Source organism: Canis aureus, chromosome 16 (genome assembly GCF_053574225.1).
Source record: "Canis aureus isolate CA01 chromosome 16, VMU_Caureus_v.1.0, whole genome shotgun sequence".
NCBI classification, from domain to species: Eukaryota; Metazoa; Chordata; class Mammalia; order Carnivora; family Canidae; genus Canis; species Canis aureus.
This window is the reverse complement of record NC_135626.1, coordinates 51,321,853-51,342,675: the sequence shown is the minus strand read 5'-3', so window position 1 is coordinate 51,342,675 and position 20,823 is coordinate 51,321,853. Positions and strand designations below refer to the sequence as shown.

Sequence of the window (20,823 nt, the reverse complement as noted above, 5' to 3'; positions counted from 1 at the left end):
AGAGAACAGAATCCTGTTCACTCCAATCAGACTGTAATGGTCAAAACATTTACAGAAGAATTAAAGTTGGTTACAAAGGATCAGAGAGATGTATCTTTAGAACCATAAAAAACAGTACACAGTCTTAAGACAGTGAAAGAAATGCAAATTAAAGCAAGCTATATCCTTGTCAGGATATAGCAATTTCAAACCAGACAGAAGATTTAACTTATGTATAAGGTGAATGTGAGTGCCCATAGCTTTGAGTCCAGCCTTTTCATAAATGTGGGGGTTCCTATTCTAGGACTATAACTGGAGTTCAGGGCACCCAATGGATGTCATCTGTAAGAATTAATTCCTGCATTCCAGGCCAGTCTTTCTGGTTGATAAATAACCTCAGTGTACCAAGATGGTAACCACTCCTCCACCCATCTTGCTCGAAGTAGCATAATATTCCTTAGTCATTTTTTTAAAAAGATTTTTTACTTATTTATTTATTCATAGAGACACAGAGAGAGAGAGAAAGAGGCAGAGACACAGGCAGAGAGAGAAGCAGGCTCCACGCAGGGAGCCCGACGCGGGACTCCATCCTGGGTCTCCAGGATCACACCCCGGGCTGCAGGCGGCGCTAAACTGCTGCTGCCCTCCTTAGTCGTTTTTAACCACTGATGATTAAGTATTAGGTACAGAAATAAAGTAAAACAAGCTTTCAGTATTAATATTTTTCATATTAAATTTAAAGACAATTTGTAAATATTTGGTCTCGAAAGTATTTCTAATTAAAAAAATTATCATATTAAGATTAATAGATTAGCCTTGCTGGTTTAATTTAAAATATGCCATTGAATAATTCATTTTGATAAACTTTTATGTTGGAAGGTAAAAGATATCTTTAGTAGCCTTACAAATGGTAAAAATAATCTAAGATTCACCATACTTATATGATAGTTGTATTTTAATTTACTACTAAATAAATATAGTTACTCTGAAACTCAATGTTTTGTTAGGCAAACAACTGAAGTACTTTAAAGAGATAATAAAGGGTGGGTCAGTTGGTTAATTGTCTGCCTTTGGCTCAGATGATCCTGGAGTCCTGCGACTGAGCTGACTGAGCCCTGTATAGGGCTCCCGGCTCAGCATGGAGCCTGCTTCTCCCTCTGTTCCTCACCCTGCTCATGCTCTCTATTTCTCTCATTTTCTGTCTCAAATAAATCAATAAAATATTTTTTAAAAAAAGAGAAAATAAAACATTTGAAATATGTAAATATAGTTTTAAATATTTAAAGAAATTTAAGTGTAAAAGTTCCCTTTTAAGGAACTGCTAAATTTCACTAAACCTACAAATAGAATAAGAAATGTAATGGGACTTTTTAAAAATTTGTTTTCTTTTGTGTTGAAAACTACATTTTAAATTACAAAATTTTAATATGTTGACTTTTCATTTTTTAAACCTTAAATTAGTGATAGTCTTTTTAATGCTCAAAAGTCACCTTCAAAGATGCAAAACAAAAACATGGCAAAACAAATCAAGTTCCTCCTATCACACTATCTGTCCTTTAAGGTAGGAATTGTCTTCTTTAGTATTATGTTTTTAATGTCTGACACCGTGCTGGTGCTTAATAAATGTTTCCTATATGCATGTATGAAAGAAAGCCTCTGTTGCTTTCCTTTGCACCATCATCCCCTTTACCCCTCCCTCACTCTCTCATACTGTGTTAAAATTCCATTTACTCTTTCATCCTTAGCTACCTGTCTCCCCATTGGATTGTGAGGTAGATTCATGTTGATTCATGTGATTCATGTTGTCCCAAGGATCCAGCACAGAACAGTATTTATCCTTGCCCAGTGAATTCAGTGGTTGAAACAACAGAAGTTCTAATTCCATCTTGCCCTAAATCACTGGTCTCTGTTCTGCTCTGGTACAGCATCTTGTATATTGTGTACATATTAAGGATTCATTATATTCTTCTCTGTATTATACTAGAATATAAGCGCTTTGAAGGCAAATACACCTTAATCTCTTTGTATCCTCACATCATTTAATATAATGCCTTAGTAGAAAGTAATCAATAAATATTGACTGTAAGAATAAATATGCATCTTATATTTTAAAAATGTTATTCATTTATTTGAGAGAGTGTGTGCACAAGCAGTGGGGAGAGGCAGAGAAAAAGGGAGCAGCAGACTCCTCAATGAGCAGGAAGCCTGCAGCAGGACTCAATCCCAGGACACAGAGATCATGACCAGAGCCAAAGGCAGACACTTAACCAACTGAGTCACCCAGGTCCCCCATAAATATGCATTTTAAATTCAGGCAGAAATATCAAGTGAGTAGTTGGAGACATATGACTGAAGTCAGGGTATGGAGCTTACCCTCAGGGCAGTGACTGCTGAAACCATGCAAGGGGATGATACCTCAAGGAGAAATGGCAGAGGTAAAAGAATAACGAAGTAAGTACCAAATCTTGGGAGTGTTGCTCTATGCATTCACTCAGCAAATATTTTCGAATTCCTATTATGTGTCAAGTATCAATGAAGATAATGGAGAGAGGAATGAATAAAACTAACATGATCCTACCTCCACAAAGCTTGGAGTGGGGGAAGCAGGTCACAAGTAACAATAATAAAGCATGATGCTACTGTAAGGCTGCAGGAAATATGAGATGAGATGGTAGTACATACAAAAGAGCTGTGGTAGTCACTGTGGATACACACACACATGCTAGTTTTCTTTCTACCATGTGATAGGATTGTAGTTCCCCATCCCTTCTCAAGGTAGGGAGGACTATGGGGCTTGGTTCAGCTAATGAAACATGACTGGATATATATCACTTTCTGAAAGGAGCTTTAGAGCTCCTGCCTGATTCACCATATTCCTTTTATCCTGCTATCCTTGGCTATCATGATCTTACATGTGAGAGGGAGCTTCTATTATGTTTTAGTTTGAGTCTCTGAGAAGCTACAATGAGCAGAGCTCCCCCTCTGAGCCATGATGGACATGCAGTATGAGCAGGAAATAAATTTTGTTAAGTCACTGAGATTTGGGTGTTGCTCATTATTGCAGCATAACTTAGCCTATCATAACTGACACGGAGGATTATGGAGTCAATGATGGTGTCCTAAATTTAGGAAGTAACATTTAAGCTGACATCCGAAGGATAAACAACCAGTGGAAAATGGGGAAGAAAGTGTTCGAAGCAGAATGCACTGAATATTAGGAGGCTCAGAGTGAGAAAATTCAGGAGCACTGCAGAAACTGACATATAGTCAGTAAGAATTAAAATGAAGAGGTGCTGGTGTGGTGGTATCTGTGGGGAATGTTAGGTGAGAAATGAAGCAAAAGAGGTAACCAAAGGGCCTGAACATGGAGAGTCTTACGAATTTCACACCAGTTGAAATTTTATTGTAAAGGCAATAAAAAGCCACTGAAGGATTTTATTTTATTTATTTTTTTCACTGAAGGATTCTAAACTACAGACCACCATGTCAGGTTTATGATTTAGAAATATTTTTCTGGCTGATGTAGAGAAAAGCATCAGAGGAGAGTAATGATTGTTTAATACTGTAGAACACCAGGTGAAAGATAATGGTGGTCTGGAAGTGGGAAGGGGAGTGGGTGTTCTGATAAATGGATGGATTCTAGAGATATTTAGGAAGCAGAACTGAATGGACTTGGCAATGAATGAATGTGGTAATGAGGAGGAAACTAGAGTCAAGGGTTCTTTTTGGTTTGGCTACTGAAATAGGACTGAGGAGAAGCTGGTTTGGAGATGGATTATGAGTATATGTAAAGAGAGGAACCCTTTACCTTTCCCCACACTACCCCCTCCACCACTCCCCCAAAAAGGGGAAGAAAAACAGGACATTTATTTCAGTCTCTTGATACATAATGATCAAATTTTGAGTTGGTGAATCCAAGACAGGAGAAAAGTTCAGGAGCAGTTTCACCATGTTTCTTGGCTATTTTTTCTTTTAAAAAAAGAGTGAACCAAGATAGCAGTCACTGTGGTATCCTATAAACTCTGGTGATATCAAGGAGTCACTGGAAATAATGCTTGCTTTTCAAATCATTTTTCAGAATTCTACTAAAGGCTCTGATGCAAGCATATAATTCTGTCAGGCTGTAATATCATGGATTTGAGCCACAGGGGCCTGGGACTGGCTATTTGCAGGACTACATTTTTCCTTAATCAGCCCTTTTCCCTTCCCAAGAATAGTATAGAGCTTTCACACAGCTACAGGAACCTTATTAAGGACATTGCTGGGGTCAAAACTGATGATAAACTGGTATGCTGTCGCACCAATTTATCTCAGATATCGTGTTCATGAAGCATTACAAATCACTTCATAGCTGACTGCATGATTTACCTATAAGATTTGAGAAGAAAAGTACCTACGGCAGTCATTTAATGTAGGTGGTTTTTTTTTCTTTTTTTACAGACAGCTTTTAATGTACTAATTACTATCATGAGGAGAAGAGCACTCACAGTTCTCTTAACAACCTACTAACCATGACAAAGGCTGTGCAATTCCAGTTGTAACTTGACCAGTTTCAGTTGACAGGTCAACTGAAACTCCTTGGGTAGCAACTCTGCTCTCATTTAAATATACACACCCCTTTCACTTCTTACATACATAATTCTTTACCTTAGCTATTCACTAGTGTAATATAAGGTCACCACTCTTCCTCTAGATCCTCATTTTCAGCCTGGTGTCCTCAACCCCTTCCATTCTTGGCCCCCTGGCCCAGGCCCCAGGATAATCTTCAGTAAGAGGACAGACCTGACTGGCAAGTACATGCGCTTAGCTGTCAGGTGAAAATCTAAGTGAGATATTTACATAGTGAGCTTGGAAGTTCTACCACAACTTTAGGTAGATAAATCCAGAAAAGAGAAGAGGTACCAGAAGAAAGATGCAGAAAAAATAAAATTGTACAAACTGCTCCAGCTAGAGCAGTACAAATCAAGTGTCAAACTTGCCCCTACTAACACACGGCACATGGCAGATACACAGTGCCTGCTCCAGATCAAATGGTGTCAAACAACAGTTAGGCAGATGGGCTGAAGCCAGCACTAGTGGCTGTATCTCAAAGACTCTTTAAAAATTACTTTAAATTCAGATCCTCTCATTTAGTAAGATAAAAAAAGTATGTATGATGCTCAAGCCTTTTCTTGTTGGAAAGGTTATCAGTTTGGGATGAGTAAATAGCTATCATGCAAACCAGGACACCTGAAAAGGGGGCATTGTTAATAATCATGCTGGAATAACAGGTAAAAACAGGATTGCTCAAAGCAAATTGGAATGTCTGGTCATCCTAGTTTTATCAGGACATTTCCTGTAGAGCAGGCAAAATTATCAGTATATATAGTCTTAGCATCTGGTGAGAAGTCTGAAAGAGAAGGCTAAAGAAAAAGAATCTGAAGAACTGAAGAAAGAAAAAGTGTGTGAAAGAGTGGCATCAGTCAACACGGACATAATGAGAGGTCTTTTCTAGAAGATGAATAGTATCTCTAGAAAACACAGAATCCCACAGTCTATTTCTGCTCTCTGGTACCGCCTCTCTTGTGTGCAAAGGTAGGTAGTGTCTCATAAGAGACAAAATAAAATATGAGGAACCTGGGCTGAAGGCAAGAACATGCTGGATGCACTATGCAACCAGAGGAAAGGGAGGCGTGGTGCTTCTGCCACACAGAGGTTGGGACAGGTCTGAATATGGTCCTCAAAGACACTGTGAGCTCTTCTAGGCACACAGCCCACTCCTGGAATCTACAGACAGGCTGGGAGCCACCTGTGTGTAGGGGAGGGGCAGCAGCTGCAGATTCTGGAGTCTACATGAATACAAATGGGAACATGCCAGCATTAGCTCCATGTTAATCCCAGCCTTTCAGAATCATAAACCACAGCAAAGCATGTTCTAAGTGGATTCAGTCCTCCATTTTCTATAACCTCATTAGTGCTCTGAGGTAAGTAAAGCCAAATTCTCTGGTTCTTCTGGGGCTGAAAGAGTTCATCTCAATTCTGAAGTGGTTGGCGTGAAGTACCTAGTTAGTAGGAATCTGATGACAGTAGGAATCTGATGACTTAGAAAATCCCTAATGTAGTAAATCTGTCAGCAATTAATTGAAAGCATACCCTAATCATATTTGGTAGCATATAAAAACGTAAATGAGCAAATTCAAATCGGTGCTATCAGTAATAATCTCTAGTTTCTAAAAATAACTTGGGAGTAGATCAAGCAAACATTAGCTGTCTTCTAATGAAACTGCCTCAGGAAGTGGACCTAAACTTTTGGCAATGCACTAAAGCTTCCTGGAATGACCTTAAAATCCCTCATTTGTTCTCCCTGCTTTTCAGGAAAAATTCTTACATTTTTTTACATAACACAAACCCCAGAGTGGGGTATTCTTAATAATATAAAAAGTCACAGGGTTTCAGAAGTTCTACTAAAGATTGCACCATCCTCCTTTGTGTGCCAGAGGTACAAATGCCAAAAGACAAAGTGTATTAAACAAAACAACATGCACCCACCCCCTAGCTGTACAGGGACCAGTAGTTACTTCCGGAGTGTCCACTTCTCTCAGTTAATACATGCACAAACTTCGACAAATCAGCTACATGATATATTAGGATGTTAACCAAAAACATCCAAATTCTGTTGCTTAGTAACTGCTGTCAAAAGATCCAATTTCCAGCTCTGCTCTTTGTATGGACTAAACCATGAAAAGAGGAGGATTAGGCACCATGATTCTGTTCTGTACAGACTACAATTTGCAGTGGGATTTACAGGAGCATATTCAAAGAAGATTATTTCCTTCTTGCAAAGCTAGTGGAAAGGAAAATTTCTTCCATTAATTTTCAGTCCTTTAAGAACAAGACTATATTATGTTAATAATGGGTATAGTTTTATAAATCACTGATATTCCTACTTAATTTTCTTCAAACAATTCAGTCACATCAGATTGTTCTATTTCATCTCTATACTGATTTTGTACTCAGAAACCATCAAGATTAGGTAATTAATTAAAATCAAACTCTACTGTTGTGTTCTTTTGTTCATTTAATGGCACTAACAGAACTAGTAAAACAGTTTTAAAATATATAGATGCAAATATGGATAAAAGAACTAAAATTTAAAAATAGAATGGAATTGTGAAACAAATATAAAATGGGAGGGGAGAGAAGATCTATAAGCACTTCAAATATCTTAATGGAACATATGGTATCTCCACCCACCCCACCCCCAAATGTGAGGATAATGGCAGTGTTGAGTTTATCTATGGAGAAAGGATTTATTAAGCAAATTAAGAGAAGTATAAGGTAAATTTTAAATTAATTGAAAATAAACTACTTTCCTATATTTTAGCACCATCCACATGTGAACAAGAAGCAATCGCTTAATTATAATTAAATCTAAGATACTCATTAAAGCAAGCCAAATGGCCCTCTCTACTAACAAAAACTCTTAACCTCTTGGTTTAAGTAATAAAATGGTATGTAAAGATATTCTATGAATCAAGTTAGAGCATCTCTCTTTAACAAAAATTAATGTGTTAAATTATATTAAATTGTAATATTTGAATTTCACTAACTATTGCCATTACAAAACATTTTTAAAAATCTTTCAAATTGAGCACTTGGTCATTAAAGTATAGCTGAGGAAATAATTTTAAATGCCAATCTTTTACCTCTCAAATTGGCAAAAAATATTTTAATTAATTAATTTTTTAAAAATTTATTTTTAAGTAATCTCTATACCCAACATGGGGTTGAACCCACAACCCTGAGATCAAGAGTCACACACTCCATTGACTGAGCCAGCAGGCGCCCTGGAAAAAAAAAAATATATTTTTTTTTTTGGAAAAAAATATTTTAATAACATCAAGTGTGGGTGAGAGTCCAAGGAAACGGACGCTCACATGATGGGGCTGCGAATGTAAACTGGTACAACTTATTGAAGAGGTGGACTTTATAAACTAGCAGTAACTTTACATAAGAGTTCTTATATCAATATTTATCAAAAATCTTCAAAATATTAATGTTTGACTTTAGCAATCCCAATTCTGAGAATTTATCCTAAGGAAACAACTGGAAATGTATATACAGTAATAATGATATATAAAAATAACTACTACACTCTATTGAGCACATATGATATCCCAAGGCGCTGCATGATACTTTACATAGATTATCATCTCTCTTAATTCTGAATATTATCTTCATTTCATAGGTGACAAAACAGAGGCTTATAGGTTAAGTGACTATAAGACCTGTTAAGTGTGTTGGAGCTGGGATTCAAATGCAGATCTATTTGAAACCTAAGCCTACGTTCTTAGCGAATAAAATGTGATGCTATTCTAAGAAAAATCTAGTAGGAAAATGGGGAGTAGTGATTTCCCTAGTTCAGTAGTTCTACAAAATATTATTTTTAATTGTGAAAAAACCTCAAAATAAACTAAATGTTCAGCAAAAGAGGACTGTTTAAACGAATATTACACAGCTATTAACGTAATGCTGAGATACATTTGAAAAAAAGGCAATACATTAAGTGAAAGCAGGTTTAAAGCAGTATGTCCATATGATCTCCAATACACAGAGTGTGTGTCTGAGTATAGAAGAAAACTGAAGGACAGATACAGACTCTCTTTTTATTTTCTTCTGTGCTCTTTTCTCTATTTTCTAAATTATTTTTGTGATTTAAAAAGCTGCACCTTTGGGGAGGAGCAGCACCTAAAAAGAAAGGCCCTCTCCAGAACTGATGAAAAATTACAGATTATTTGTTCTCTGAAGAAAGAAAGAAAGGAAAGAAAGGAAAGAAAGGAAAGAAAGGAAGAAAGAAAGAAAGAAAGAAAGAAAGAAAGAAAGAAAGAAAGAAAGAAAGAAAGAAATTATCTTCCTATCCTAACACTAAAAATGAAGAGAGGAGAACAGCAGTGGGAGGTAGACTAGAAATACTGAGGAATGGCATTTATATTTCATTTTCAAAAGCAGCCTGGAAGTCTTAGCACCCTTAGACTGGTTTGAGCCCGCAGGCTTTTGTCAACCTATCATTAGGCAACAATGTGAAAACTATTTGCAGGGAAAGATTTTGCAATATTTCTAATATATTTCTAAGACTCCTATGCTTCATTCTTTTCTCTGTTCCTGTACTTTAGTTATAGGGAATGACATTTTTTTGCCAAGGAAAACCAAAGTCTCATATGAATTTATTATACTGATGACATGAAAATAATTTTTGTAACTTTAAGGGTGCATGGATGATCCAGACAGTGAATCATGAATTGAAACAATTTTGAATAAGCTTGTATAGACACTTACTTTTCTATTCCTTAGCCTTCCACTCATCTAAAACTCTACCTTGAAAGGCTTTAACAATTTAAAGATTAAATCGTAAGTTATTAAGCCATTAATTTAACCATTTAAGCCTCTAAACCCAGCACATATTACCTTCCCCCCTCAAGTCAATTTGCAAGAGATTAAAATAATAAAAATGATAATATCTCACACTTACAAAGCAGCTTTGATCTGTAGGAGCCTAAAGTGCTTTTTTAAAACTTTATAGAAAAACTAGGACCATTCCACCCACATCTCAGAGTACATCTGAGGTAGAAGCTGGCAGCTGGTGAAAAGCAATGGAGTAATTTACCATCTACACAGGAGACTACTACTTTTGAACAAGTATAAGGAATAGATGGAGTTAGGGAAATGCAAACAGAATTAGCTGTTCAATTAAATACTACATTCGATGGCCACAGATACCAATGGCTATTATTTAAAGTTTCACTAGAGGAAGTTGTTTAGGTTCCCTTTAGAGGGGAAAAAAGTAAAAAACAAAGAAAAGCCACCCAACCAACATTAGGCAAGTTACTGGTTCTAGTGATTCTGTCTAGATTTTCCCCAGAAGGACAGATACTACTGGTTTCACTTCAGACACTGAATAAACAGACTATGATTTTTAAGTTCTTTTTGTGTCTGGCAACATTTCTCTCTCTTTCACACTCAAAGACCTTTATATAGAATTTTTTTTTTAAGATTTTATTTATTTTACTTTGAGAAAGCGAGTGTGAGAGAGAGAGAGAGAGAGCACACAAGTGGGGTGGGGGCAGAGGGAGAAGCAGACTCCCCACTGAGCAGGGAGCCCAGCAAGATGCAGGGCTCATGATGCAGACTCGATCCCAGGACGCTGAGATCGTGACCTGAGCTGAAGGCAGACGCTTGACCGACTGAGCCACCCAGGTGCCCCATACAATATTTATCTTGATGCTGCAGTGTACAGGACAGGAATCCTGGTTCAAGCTCTGCCCACTCCATCCATTTGAAGCACGCTATTCGAACAATGTTCTGCCACCTGCACAAACAAGAAGCTAACTTCTCAAACTTTCTCTTTTTTTTTTTTTTGAGTCTGCTTCTTTTAAAACATTAATTTCCTCTTTAGTCTCTTCCCTTAAGAAAACCTAAAGCAATTGTATCCTCTATCTTTATAAAGTGGGGGCCTAGGAGCAAGGTTAAAGAATTTTGGAGCTGTTTTTATTAGGCAGCACCCCAATTCTCAAAGCTCTTTTCTCAGATCCTGATTTTCCCTAACAGTTCATATCTATGAAAGATCAAGCATGAAATATTGGATTTAAGTAAAAGAAATACTTCAACTAGATATAAAAAATAACTTCTTCATTGCCTGTGAGTATACCAAATCAGGAGAATTATCAGTAGGAACACAGGCTACCAAGTGACGTGAAACAGTCATTACATCTTCATCATTGACTTTTCTTTTTAGAGTAGCCACTTACTATCCTAGAAGCCTTATATGGCATTTGCTTGAATGTAAGAGAGATGGACCAGACGGTCTTAGAGTCCTCAGCTCTAGGATTCTATTCTATGTTGCTCTAACTTTCACTGACAGTTCAAAGTAGCTGCATTAAGAAGGTGACAAATGGCACTTAGAGAAAGGAAGAAGGATGAGGACTATGTTAAGTTGCCAAGCAGACTCTGATTGTTACCTAATAGACCACCATCCCTTTGTTGGGGTTTTGAGCATATCTTTCCAATGATATACCTCTGTTCTTTCCCAAACTACATAGTCAATCTAATTGACTCAAACAGTGCGATTCTGTACACTGATAAAAAAATCTGAAATGAATTTGCTCCACTCTATTCAAATACTTTTTTAAGATCTTATTTCTTTGTGAGAGAGACAGAGAGAAAGAAAGAGAGAGGAGGAGCAGAGGGAGAGGGACAAGCAGACTGCGCTGAGCACAGAGTCTGACATGGGGCTTAATCTCACGACTCTGAGATCATGACCTAAGCATAAATTAAGAATGAGACTCTGAAATGACAGCCATCAGGCACCCCTCTACTCAAGTATTTTTACTTTGAATTTTTTCAATCAAGTTAATACAAACTTAAGAAATGAAAATTAACTGTAATATGTATTAAACAAAACATAATTTGGGGGCATCTGGGTGGCTCAGTTAAGCATCTGCCTTTGGCTCAGGTCATGATCTCGGGGTCCTGGGATCAAGCCTTGTGTTGGTTTCCCTGCTCAGCAGAAGTCTGCTTCTCCCTCTCCCTCTGCTCCCCACCCCACTTGTGCTCTCATGCACAAATAAATAAAATCTTTTAGGAACCCCATAATTTGGAAGATTAAGCAATGCTAATAAAAATGCATTACAAAATCTACCTAAAATAGTTATTGTTTTACTCAAATTCTACTGATAATTTAGTTCCACTTGAGAATATAGTTGCTGTTGCTTTTACATATATACATGTACAAAGATAGATATACACATACATGTGTACGTGTACACGTATCTAAGAGATAGGAGATTAAAATGAAAGTAAAAATCTTGATACCTTCTTCATGGCCTGACACTTGGCTGTCTCAGAAAAGCCAATCATCTTATCAGGAGAACAGATCTTGATGAAGGGGAAGTTGGATTCCTCTGCAATCTTTGCTGCTAAAGCAGTCTTCCCACTATGAGGAGGGCCTGTGTAAAGATACGCAAGTCAGGGAAAAAAAGCCAACCTAAGCAAAGGGGAATAAAACAAGTTTAAACCTTTATCCACAATGTACTGAGGTCTCAACTAGTTGCTCATTAACATTTCCTGACACAATTTCATAGCAGACATGTTTTCTCTTATTTATTAGCAACTAAACTTAATGAACTGATTAGCATTTCTCAAAGGTATGATGAAATACATTCCTTCTTTCTTTCTCACAGTCTTAATCTTTCAAACTTCTGGCTAAATATATAAAATGCAAGGTTGTTGTTTTTTTTCCCTAAAAAAAAAAAAAAAAAGGAAAGAATGCATACAAATGCATATCTGTAACTCATGTTATTAGTTCCATCAAATCATATGTCTAACAAAAAATATGATCTTCTTAGAAGATGACATTGGGAGCAGGGAAAAAACTGTCTAATAGAAGCAAATGTGTCCTACAAAGCTAAAATTTTAAAGATTTAGGCCTTCTCATAAAGGCAATTGAATCTGTAAAATCAACTGTATTTAAACATCTCCTCCTCTTCCCTTCTGTGAACTGGAAGATGTGTCCCTCTTCCAACCATAAACCAACCAATTTTTCCTTCCCATCTTCTCAGGAACCTGACACTGACTGTATCTTCTTCCCCATATGTTCCATCTCTTCCTCTTCCCTATCACCCTTCCAACAGCATATCAGCATGCTTTAGCCTACCTAACAATTTAATAAACAGAGCAAAAAACTCTGGACTCACACTTCTCAACACCACTCCTTCTTTTACCTTTAAAATGGAACTTCTCTAAATAATTATCTACGCTGGCCACCTTCAGTTTTCATTTTCCCTCCATCCTCAAACAAACCCTATGGCTTCCACTGCCATTACATGGAACAGGCTTTCATCTGGGTCATCAATGACCTCCATGTCACCAAATCCAACAGATACTTTATCTGTTGGCTTCTCAGAAATATTTGATACAATGAACAACTCCTTTAAAAAAAGCAACATACTTTTCTTGACTTCTGTGATAGCGTCTTCTCTTTCTCCCCCTCTTACCTCTCTGGTTACTCTTGCTTAGTGTCCTTTGTCAACTCTTCCTGCTCTACTTGGTTCTTAAATATTGGCATTTGTCTAGCCAATGTCCCTTTCTGTTTCAATCCCCTTCCCACCCAGGCCTTTTTCACACACTGGTCCCTCCACCTCAAACATCTTCCCCAATTACTTTGCTGGGCCAGCTTCTCCTCATCCTTCAGGTCTTGGCTTAATGTGTTTCAGGGAGCCCTCACTCCCAGACTTTGGAAGGAATGAGATTCTGCTGTCATGTGGACTTAACAAACGTTTCTGTTGCACTAATTATAATTGTAAACAAGTAACTAGTGAATAGAATGTCATTGGCCTTTTTGTCTACTTGGTAAAATCCTAACTAATCCTTCAAAATCTAAATTAAACACCACCTTTAGCTTTCTTTGATCATCCCTAGGCAAAATAACTTGCATTCTCACACATCTTTACACATAAATACTGTACTTAAGAATTTGTTTACATGCCTTTGTTTTCATGACCAGACTGAACTCTGTGAATGTCTTTATATCCTTAGCAACTGGTTCCATGCCTAAAATTACTCAATGAATACTTATTTAATTGAATCGAGTACTATGAGGTATCATATAGTCTATTACATAAGATAGTACTTGGTGAATATGTAATTGACTCAGGTACTCTGTGGTAGCAGAAGTAACAGAAATTTAGATACTCTCCCACAAGAAAACTAGTGCTATCATTTATCAACAACATTCTACTCCAAGAAAACTTTAATTTATGCACAATACAAGTACATAGTCTGGATTACTATTTTTAGATAATGAAGAGATTTAGAATGGAAAATAATCCATTTTTCTGGAATATGCTAAATAAAAAACTTTGTAAAAGTGCTTTTTTTTTTTTTCTCTTACTCCCATCTCTTCATTTTTTTCTCACCTTCCAAAAGGACGCTAACCAGTGGTGTACGGTCACTATTTTTAGTCTGTTGAACCAGCAGCTCCCCATCTTCCAGAACTCGAGTAACTGGATCACCCCATTTGATAATACCATTCATAATGTAACTTGCATAATCCTCTTGGTTTGTGCCAAATGCCTATGGAGGAAAAGGATAATTTAAACCATTTTGGTTGTTAGTATAAAAACTAAAACACTTAAAAGTATAAAAGATGAGTAATAATTCCTACACACTAAAAGTGTTGAGCAATATCCTTATTAATGTAAAAAGTTTGAAAAACAAATAAAAGCAAAAACAAAATACCCATTACTTTATAATTCTTATTTAACCTTTACCCAGTAGTGAGTGGGGTATGGGGTGTGGGGAGTGGTGACTTAGGGTGACTTTGCATGATTTAGGAGAATAAAACAGATTCTTGGGTCAGATTCTACAAGAGCCTAAACCCTTGTAATCCCTGAGAAAGGGTAGTTCCAATGCGCTTGTTTCTGTAAGGAGTACACTAGTTGTGGCCTTCTATTAAGAACAAAGAGAAAAAGAGGTTATAGACTTAGAAATTAGAATCAGTTAGCTCAGCAGACAGAAATACTATCTTCACAATGACTGTAGGTGTCTCAGATTAAAATGGGAAATGAAGTGGTAATGAGAGGATCTTGTCCATATCAGCTTGGTGGTGGGGGACATATGCTAAATGGCACCAAGGTAAGCCTAGTTGTGTAAATATAAGAGTTAGAATGAGGTAGAAAGGAGTAGCTATAGTAAAAGACTATAAAGTATGAGAAAAAGGAAATAAAAGCAATACTATATATAATAATCTTATGTGTGCTCGCTACATATTAGAGCTTAAATCACATCCCTCTTCATTTTCAACTTCTACTTTCACATTGTAACTCCCATCAAGCCAGTTGCCAATAGGAGTCAGTAACATTAGTATTTAGTGACTTAAGTGAATTGTGTTTTCTTAAGGTTGACAAGTGAAGAAATGAGTAGGAACACATAACCCTACTCATTTCATAATCTAGGGATCACATATCTTGAGAATTTCAAATTTTAAAAAACTATCACATCCCTCAAAAAGTCAATTTTTCATCTCCCAACTTATGGAATGATTTTAACATTAGAACTTGTGGCCCAGGGACGCCTGGATGGCTCAGTGGTTGAGCGTCTGCCTTTGGTTCAGATTGTGATCTGTGGTCCTGGGATTGAGTCCTGCATCAGGCTCCTCAAAGGGAACCTGCTTCTCTCTCTGCTTATGTTTCTGCCCCTCTCTCCGACTCTCTCATGAATAAATACATAATTTTTTTAAAAGAACCTGTTGCTCATAGAAATCATTCTAATACTGTCTCTTAATATACAGTGGTCTCATTACTCTGTTATTTTACCACCAAATCATTTTGCAGACCACCTTCTCATCATTGCACACACTAGTCCTTTGATTCCTAAATAAAGAAGAAAGTTATAATTCCCTGGTCTGGATACAGGACACTAGATGGCCCTATAAAAAGTTATAAAAGAGGAGCCTAGGAAGCAATGGTTGAATGGCTACTGTAAGGAAACATGTAGACTGTCTGGCTTTTGTCTTTAATGATTCCAAGTACACCCTCCAAGTCTCAAAGAAACAGCAGGAAGATACCTGAACCAGGAAACAGTGACCCTCCCAGGCTAAACATACGTAGGAGTCTTCCTTACTTATTCTGTCATTTTATTTCCTGCCTTATCCCCTAGACCCATGTAATAAATAAAAGTTGTTAATTACTAGACTAAGTAAGTTATCTTAGTTTCCCCTTCCTGGTAGCCAAATTATTTGTCATTAAAAAAAATCTTGGGGTGGTAGAAGGGGAGGTGGGCGGGGGGTGGGGGTGACTGGGTGACAGGCACTGAGGTGGGCACTGACGGGATGAGCACTGGGTGTTATTCTATATGTTGGCAAATTGAACACAAATAAAAAATAAATTTATAAAAAATCTTGGAATAAATCAGGCTGTGCTCTAATATTTTCAGTAACTATTAAAAAGGACAAGAGCAAAAAATTAAATCATTTCCATTGCTCAATAACTTCTGAAAGTAATTAGTTTATATTTAAAAGTCACAATAATCATAAAAAAAGTAGACAGGGCTAAACCAAATTGATTTTTGTCTTTTAAGGAGATAGTTATAACAAATAATTACTGTCAAGAATATAGAATGAACTTATACAGACCAAATAAAAATAAAGAATAAACAATAAACAATACAACAGAAATATAGGCAAAAGACATGAATAGCATTTCACAGAAGACATTCATCTGACCAATAAACTTACAGAGAAATGCTTAACTTCATAAGTAATCAGTATGCAAATCAAGACTAAACTGAAACTTCATTTTACATCCAACTGAATTGCAAAAATTAAGTCTGACAATACCACGTGTTATGATATGGTGATCTCCCTATCATGAGAAGTAATTTAAATTAAGTACTGATTAATTACCCAGCCACCAGCATTAATGTGCAAATGTTTCTCATCCTGGTCACTTCCAATACTGAGATTTTCTGATTTTTAAAAGTATGTATGGTATAACCATTCAGAATATTGGGTAAAACAGCATTTACTTTTCTCTTGAATTATGGTCATTTTTTGGCTTATCCATCATTCAGTATTCATACTCACTGGTTTGATATCATTCTCCAAAGAAGCAAGGAAGTCTCCTCTTGTCACCTGCAGGCTCTCTGCTTTCTCCATGTCCACTTCCACCTTAGTACTGGCCTAATTAGAAATAAAAACGAAATGTAAGGACTTCCAAGATTTAAGAATATTTTCAGTCTAAGAACATAATACCCAAGGACTTAAAAAAGCGTTATTTTCACAGACAAAAAACATCTCTCAAATTCATATACATAACCTTTGCCTGAACAATTCCACTTCTAGGAATTTATCTCTGAATATATCCACAAATGTATGCAAAGTTACCTATATCAGGATATCCATTAGAATAATTTATAATAGCAGAAGATTAGAAGCAAATTAGAATGTCTAGAGGATATCAGTTCGGGAAATTATGACACATTTGTAACAAAGAACATTGAATAGCTTTTTAAAATATATATATATATATATATATTTATTTATTTATTTCAAAATAAGGCACGAAGAGGAGAAAATACATTCAGGGGGTCTCTCAGAACAGTGGTTCTCATCCTTGGCTGCATACCAGCATAACCTCTAGAGCCTTTAAAGATATACAGAAGCCCAGCCCCACTTCCCTCAGGATTTTGATTTCACAGGTCCAACAGAGGGTCCATACATTTATATTTTTATAAAGTGCCACAGGGGATTCTGATGCTCAACTAGGTTTGCGTGCCATTATTCTAGAAGACTATGGACCTACAACTTTGATTTGTAGTCATACTTTGTGGTTGAGAACCTATGTGCCAGCTCCAATATTCTGCTTACTGCACCTGGAGCTAACACTTAGAATAGACATCTGGAGAAGCATCAAGGCCTTTATCAGCACTTGGAGCTGCCTGGACCTGATGAGTGATTGAGATACCAACACATTTTTAAATGTGACTGGGCTCACTCCCAATAGCACAAGGCAAGTGAGTCAAATTTTTAAATGGCATTACGTTTTTTTAAAAAGGTATCTTTCAAAAAAATATGACTGTAAAACAAAAGTAGGTTAAGCAATATCAACCTTCCATCGATTATTATAAAATATGATTCATATTCTTTTAGAACAGATTGTTGAGACAAATGAAATGACAGACATTTTGTAAAAAGTCAGCCTTATGGGATAAAAGGAACTATGTCTGAAACTGGATCAAGATGGCAAACAGAACACATTTATCTCTCTCCTGACCCAAATCCCATGAAATGACAAAGTTAAAGAGAAAGGTTAAAAATCATGGAAGATACATCCAGAAATTTAACACTGACTGAAGAGGAGTCTCAGAAGGAAGAAGAGAAAGGATGACAGAGAAAAAACAACAGAAGACAGAAGAAAAAATGTTTTCCACAGCTGAATAAAAGGAGTATCTTTGCAGTTTAAAAGATTCAATGAGTGCTGGAGGGATGAGTAAAAAAAAAAAAAAATCCCACACCTGTCGAGACACACTGTTGTAAACTATCACAACACCAAAGGTGAAGAGGAAGTCCTTGAACCTTTTGGGGAGAGAGATTCAAGTTAGCTGCAAAGAAACCAGAATAAAACTGGCATCTCTCACCAGTAATACTAGAAACTAGATGACAATGTGGTCTTCAAAAATATACCCAGCTATCTCCACCAGAAAAAAATCCTCACATGCACTTAGGGAGGTACAGGCAAGCACTTTCACAATAGTATTATGTACTGTTCTAGGTACTAGAGACATATCAGAATATAAAACTGACAGGATTCCTGCCCTCATGGATCTTACATTTTAAATTATGCTATAATATTCTAGAATACTGAACATTTGTCCAAAATAATGAAGACTTATAAATACAGACATGGAAAGCTATCTAAGATACACTGTCAAGTGAAAAATATAAACTGTAGTATAATTCCACTGATTTTTTCTTTAAAAAGCGCACATACAAAAAAAAAAGCGCGCACACACACATGAATGTAAATGTAAGGAAAACAGACTATGAAGATATAACCCAAACACTGGCTATTTCTGGAGAGGGAAAGGGAAGGGGTATTTCAGATAGCCTTTTTCACTTTTCCCTTTATCACTTGGCATCCTTGAGTCTTCTACAAAGAGAATGTACTCATACCTGACTTCTATATTTTTAAAAAGAAAGTAACAAATAACATTTAAGTAGATACAATAGATTCTACTTAAATACAGAGAACAATTACCATTTAAATTATTAATAGGGTTTTCATTGGCACATATTAGGCATTTAATAAATATTAACCACATTCAGGGTACCCGAGTGGCTCAGTTGGTTGAGTCCAATGATTGGTTTAACTCAGGTCATAATCTCAGGATCATGCGATCGAGCCCCACATCAAGCTTCATGCTTGATATGGAGTCTGCCTGAGAGATTCTTTCTCCTGCTCCCTCTCCCTCTGCTCCTCCTCCTATTCATGTTCTCAAACAAACAAAATTAACCACATTTATTTGACATTTCTTTTGTTTGTTTGTTTTTTATTTATTTATTTATTTATTTATTTATTTATTTATTTATTTATTCATGAGAGACACAGAGAGAAAGAGAGAGAAGAGAGAGACAGAGACATAGGCAGAGAGAGAAGCAGGCTCCATGCAGGGAGCTTGATGTAGGACTTGATCCCGGGACTCGATCCCAGGACTCCAGGATCACACCCTGGGCCAAAGGCAGGCGCTAAACAGCTGAGCCACCCAGGTGTCTCTTATTTGACATTTCTAAGTTAAAGAAAGGAAATGGTGTTACAAGAAACAAGAACCTCTATGAAAAAATTATAGTGCTCAGTTCATAATATATAAATCTCTATAGTGTTCTATAGTTTATTTTATTATTATTTATTTATTTATTTTTAAAGATTTTATTTGAGAGCAAGAGAGAGCGTGAGCATGAGAGGGGGTGGGGGGACAGAGGGAGAGGAAGAAGCAGGCTCCCTGTTCAGCAGGTAGCCAGACACAGGTCAATCCCAGGACCTTGGGATCATGACCTGAGCCAAAAGGAGACACTTAACCAACTGACCCGCCCAGGTGCCCTGTGCTTTATAAAGTATGTTCATATACATTATTTCATTTCATCATACCCATTTTTGCTTTTATCCTTATATAAGCCTGGGAGTTTTCTTAAATTAAGGGTAGGGGCAGCCCCAGTGGCCCAGCGGTTTGGCGCCACCTTCGGCCCAGGGTGTGATCCTGGAGACCCGGGATCGAGTCCCATGTCAGGCTCCCTGTGTGGAGCTGCTTCTCTCCCTCTCCCTCTGCCTGTGTCTCTGCCTCTCTGTCATGAATAAATAAAATCTTTAAAAAAAATTAAGGGTAGGATAATTTTTTTAAAAGATTTTATTTATTTATTCATGAGAGCCACACAGAGAGAGAGGCAGAGACAGGCAGAGGGAGAAGCAGGCTCCATGCAGGGAGCGTGACGTGGGACTTGATCCTGAGTCTCCAGGACCACGCCCTGGACTGAAGGTGGCGCTAAACCGCTGAGCCACCCGGGCTGCCCAACTTCTGACACGTCTTAAGGAGTTCTACAAAGTTTTGATTTGTATTTCCCTGATGGCAAGTGATGCAGAGCATTTTCTCATATGCATGTTGGCCATGTCTATGTCTTCCTGGTGCAGCCACTCTGGAAAACTGTGTGGAGGTTCCTCAGAGAGTTAAAAATAGACCTGCCCTACGACCCAGCAATTGCACTGTTGGGGATTTACCCCAAAGATACAGATGCAATGAAACACCGGGACACCTGCACCCCGATGTTTATAGCAGCAATGGCCACAATAGCCAAACTGTGGAAGGAGCCTCAGTGTCCACAGAAAGATGAGTGGATAAAGAAGATGTGGTTTATGTATACAATGGAATATTACTCAGCTATTAGAAATGACAAATACCCACCATTTGCTTCAACGTGGATGGAACTGGAGGGTATTATGCTGAGTGAAGTAAGTCAGTCGGAGAAGGACAAACATTATATGTCCTCATTCATATGGAGAATATAAATAATAGTGAAAGGGAATATAAGGGAAGGGAGAAGAAATGTGTGGGAAATATCAGAAAGGGAGACATAACGTAAAGACTGCTAACTCTGGGAAACGAACTAGGGGTGGTAGAAGGGGAGGAGGGCAGGGGGTGGGAGTGATTGGGTGACGGGCACTGGGGGTTATTCTGTATGTTGGTAAATTGAACACCAATAAAAAAAATAAAATAAATAAATAAAAAATAATAATAATAAAAAAAAAGAATTCTACAAAGTGT

At 37.1% G+C, this 20,823-nt stretch overlaps 1 protein-coding gene across 1 annotated transcript in view; it reads right to left on the bottom strand.

Annotated features, from left to right (window-relative positions):
• Nucleotides 1–20,823, bottom strand: part of NSF (N-ethylmaleimide sensitive factor, vesicle fusing ATPase) — a 144,680-nt gene that overhangs the window by 32,563 nt on the left and 91,294 nt on the right. The window contains exons 13-15 of the mRNA XM_077854029.1: nucleotides 16,595–16,690; nucleotides 13,929–14,085; nucleotides 11,827–11,960 (exon numbers count right to left, since the gene is read on the bottom strand). Coding sequence (XP_077710155.1) covers nucleotides 11,827–11,960; nucleotides 13,929–14,085; nucleotides 16,595–16,690 — 387 coding nt within the window. The remainder of the gene's footprint in view (nucleotides 1–11,826; nucleotides 11,961–13,928; nucleotides 14,086–16,594; nucleotides 16,691–20,823) is intronic.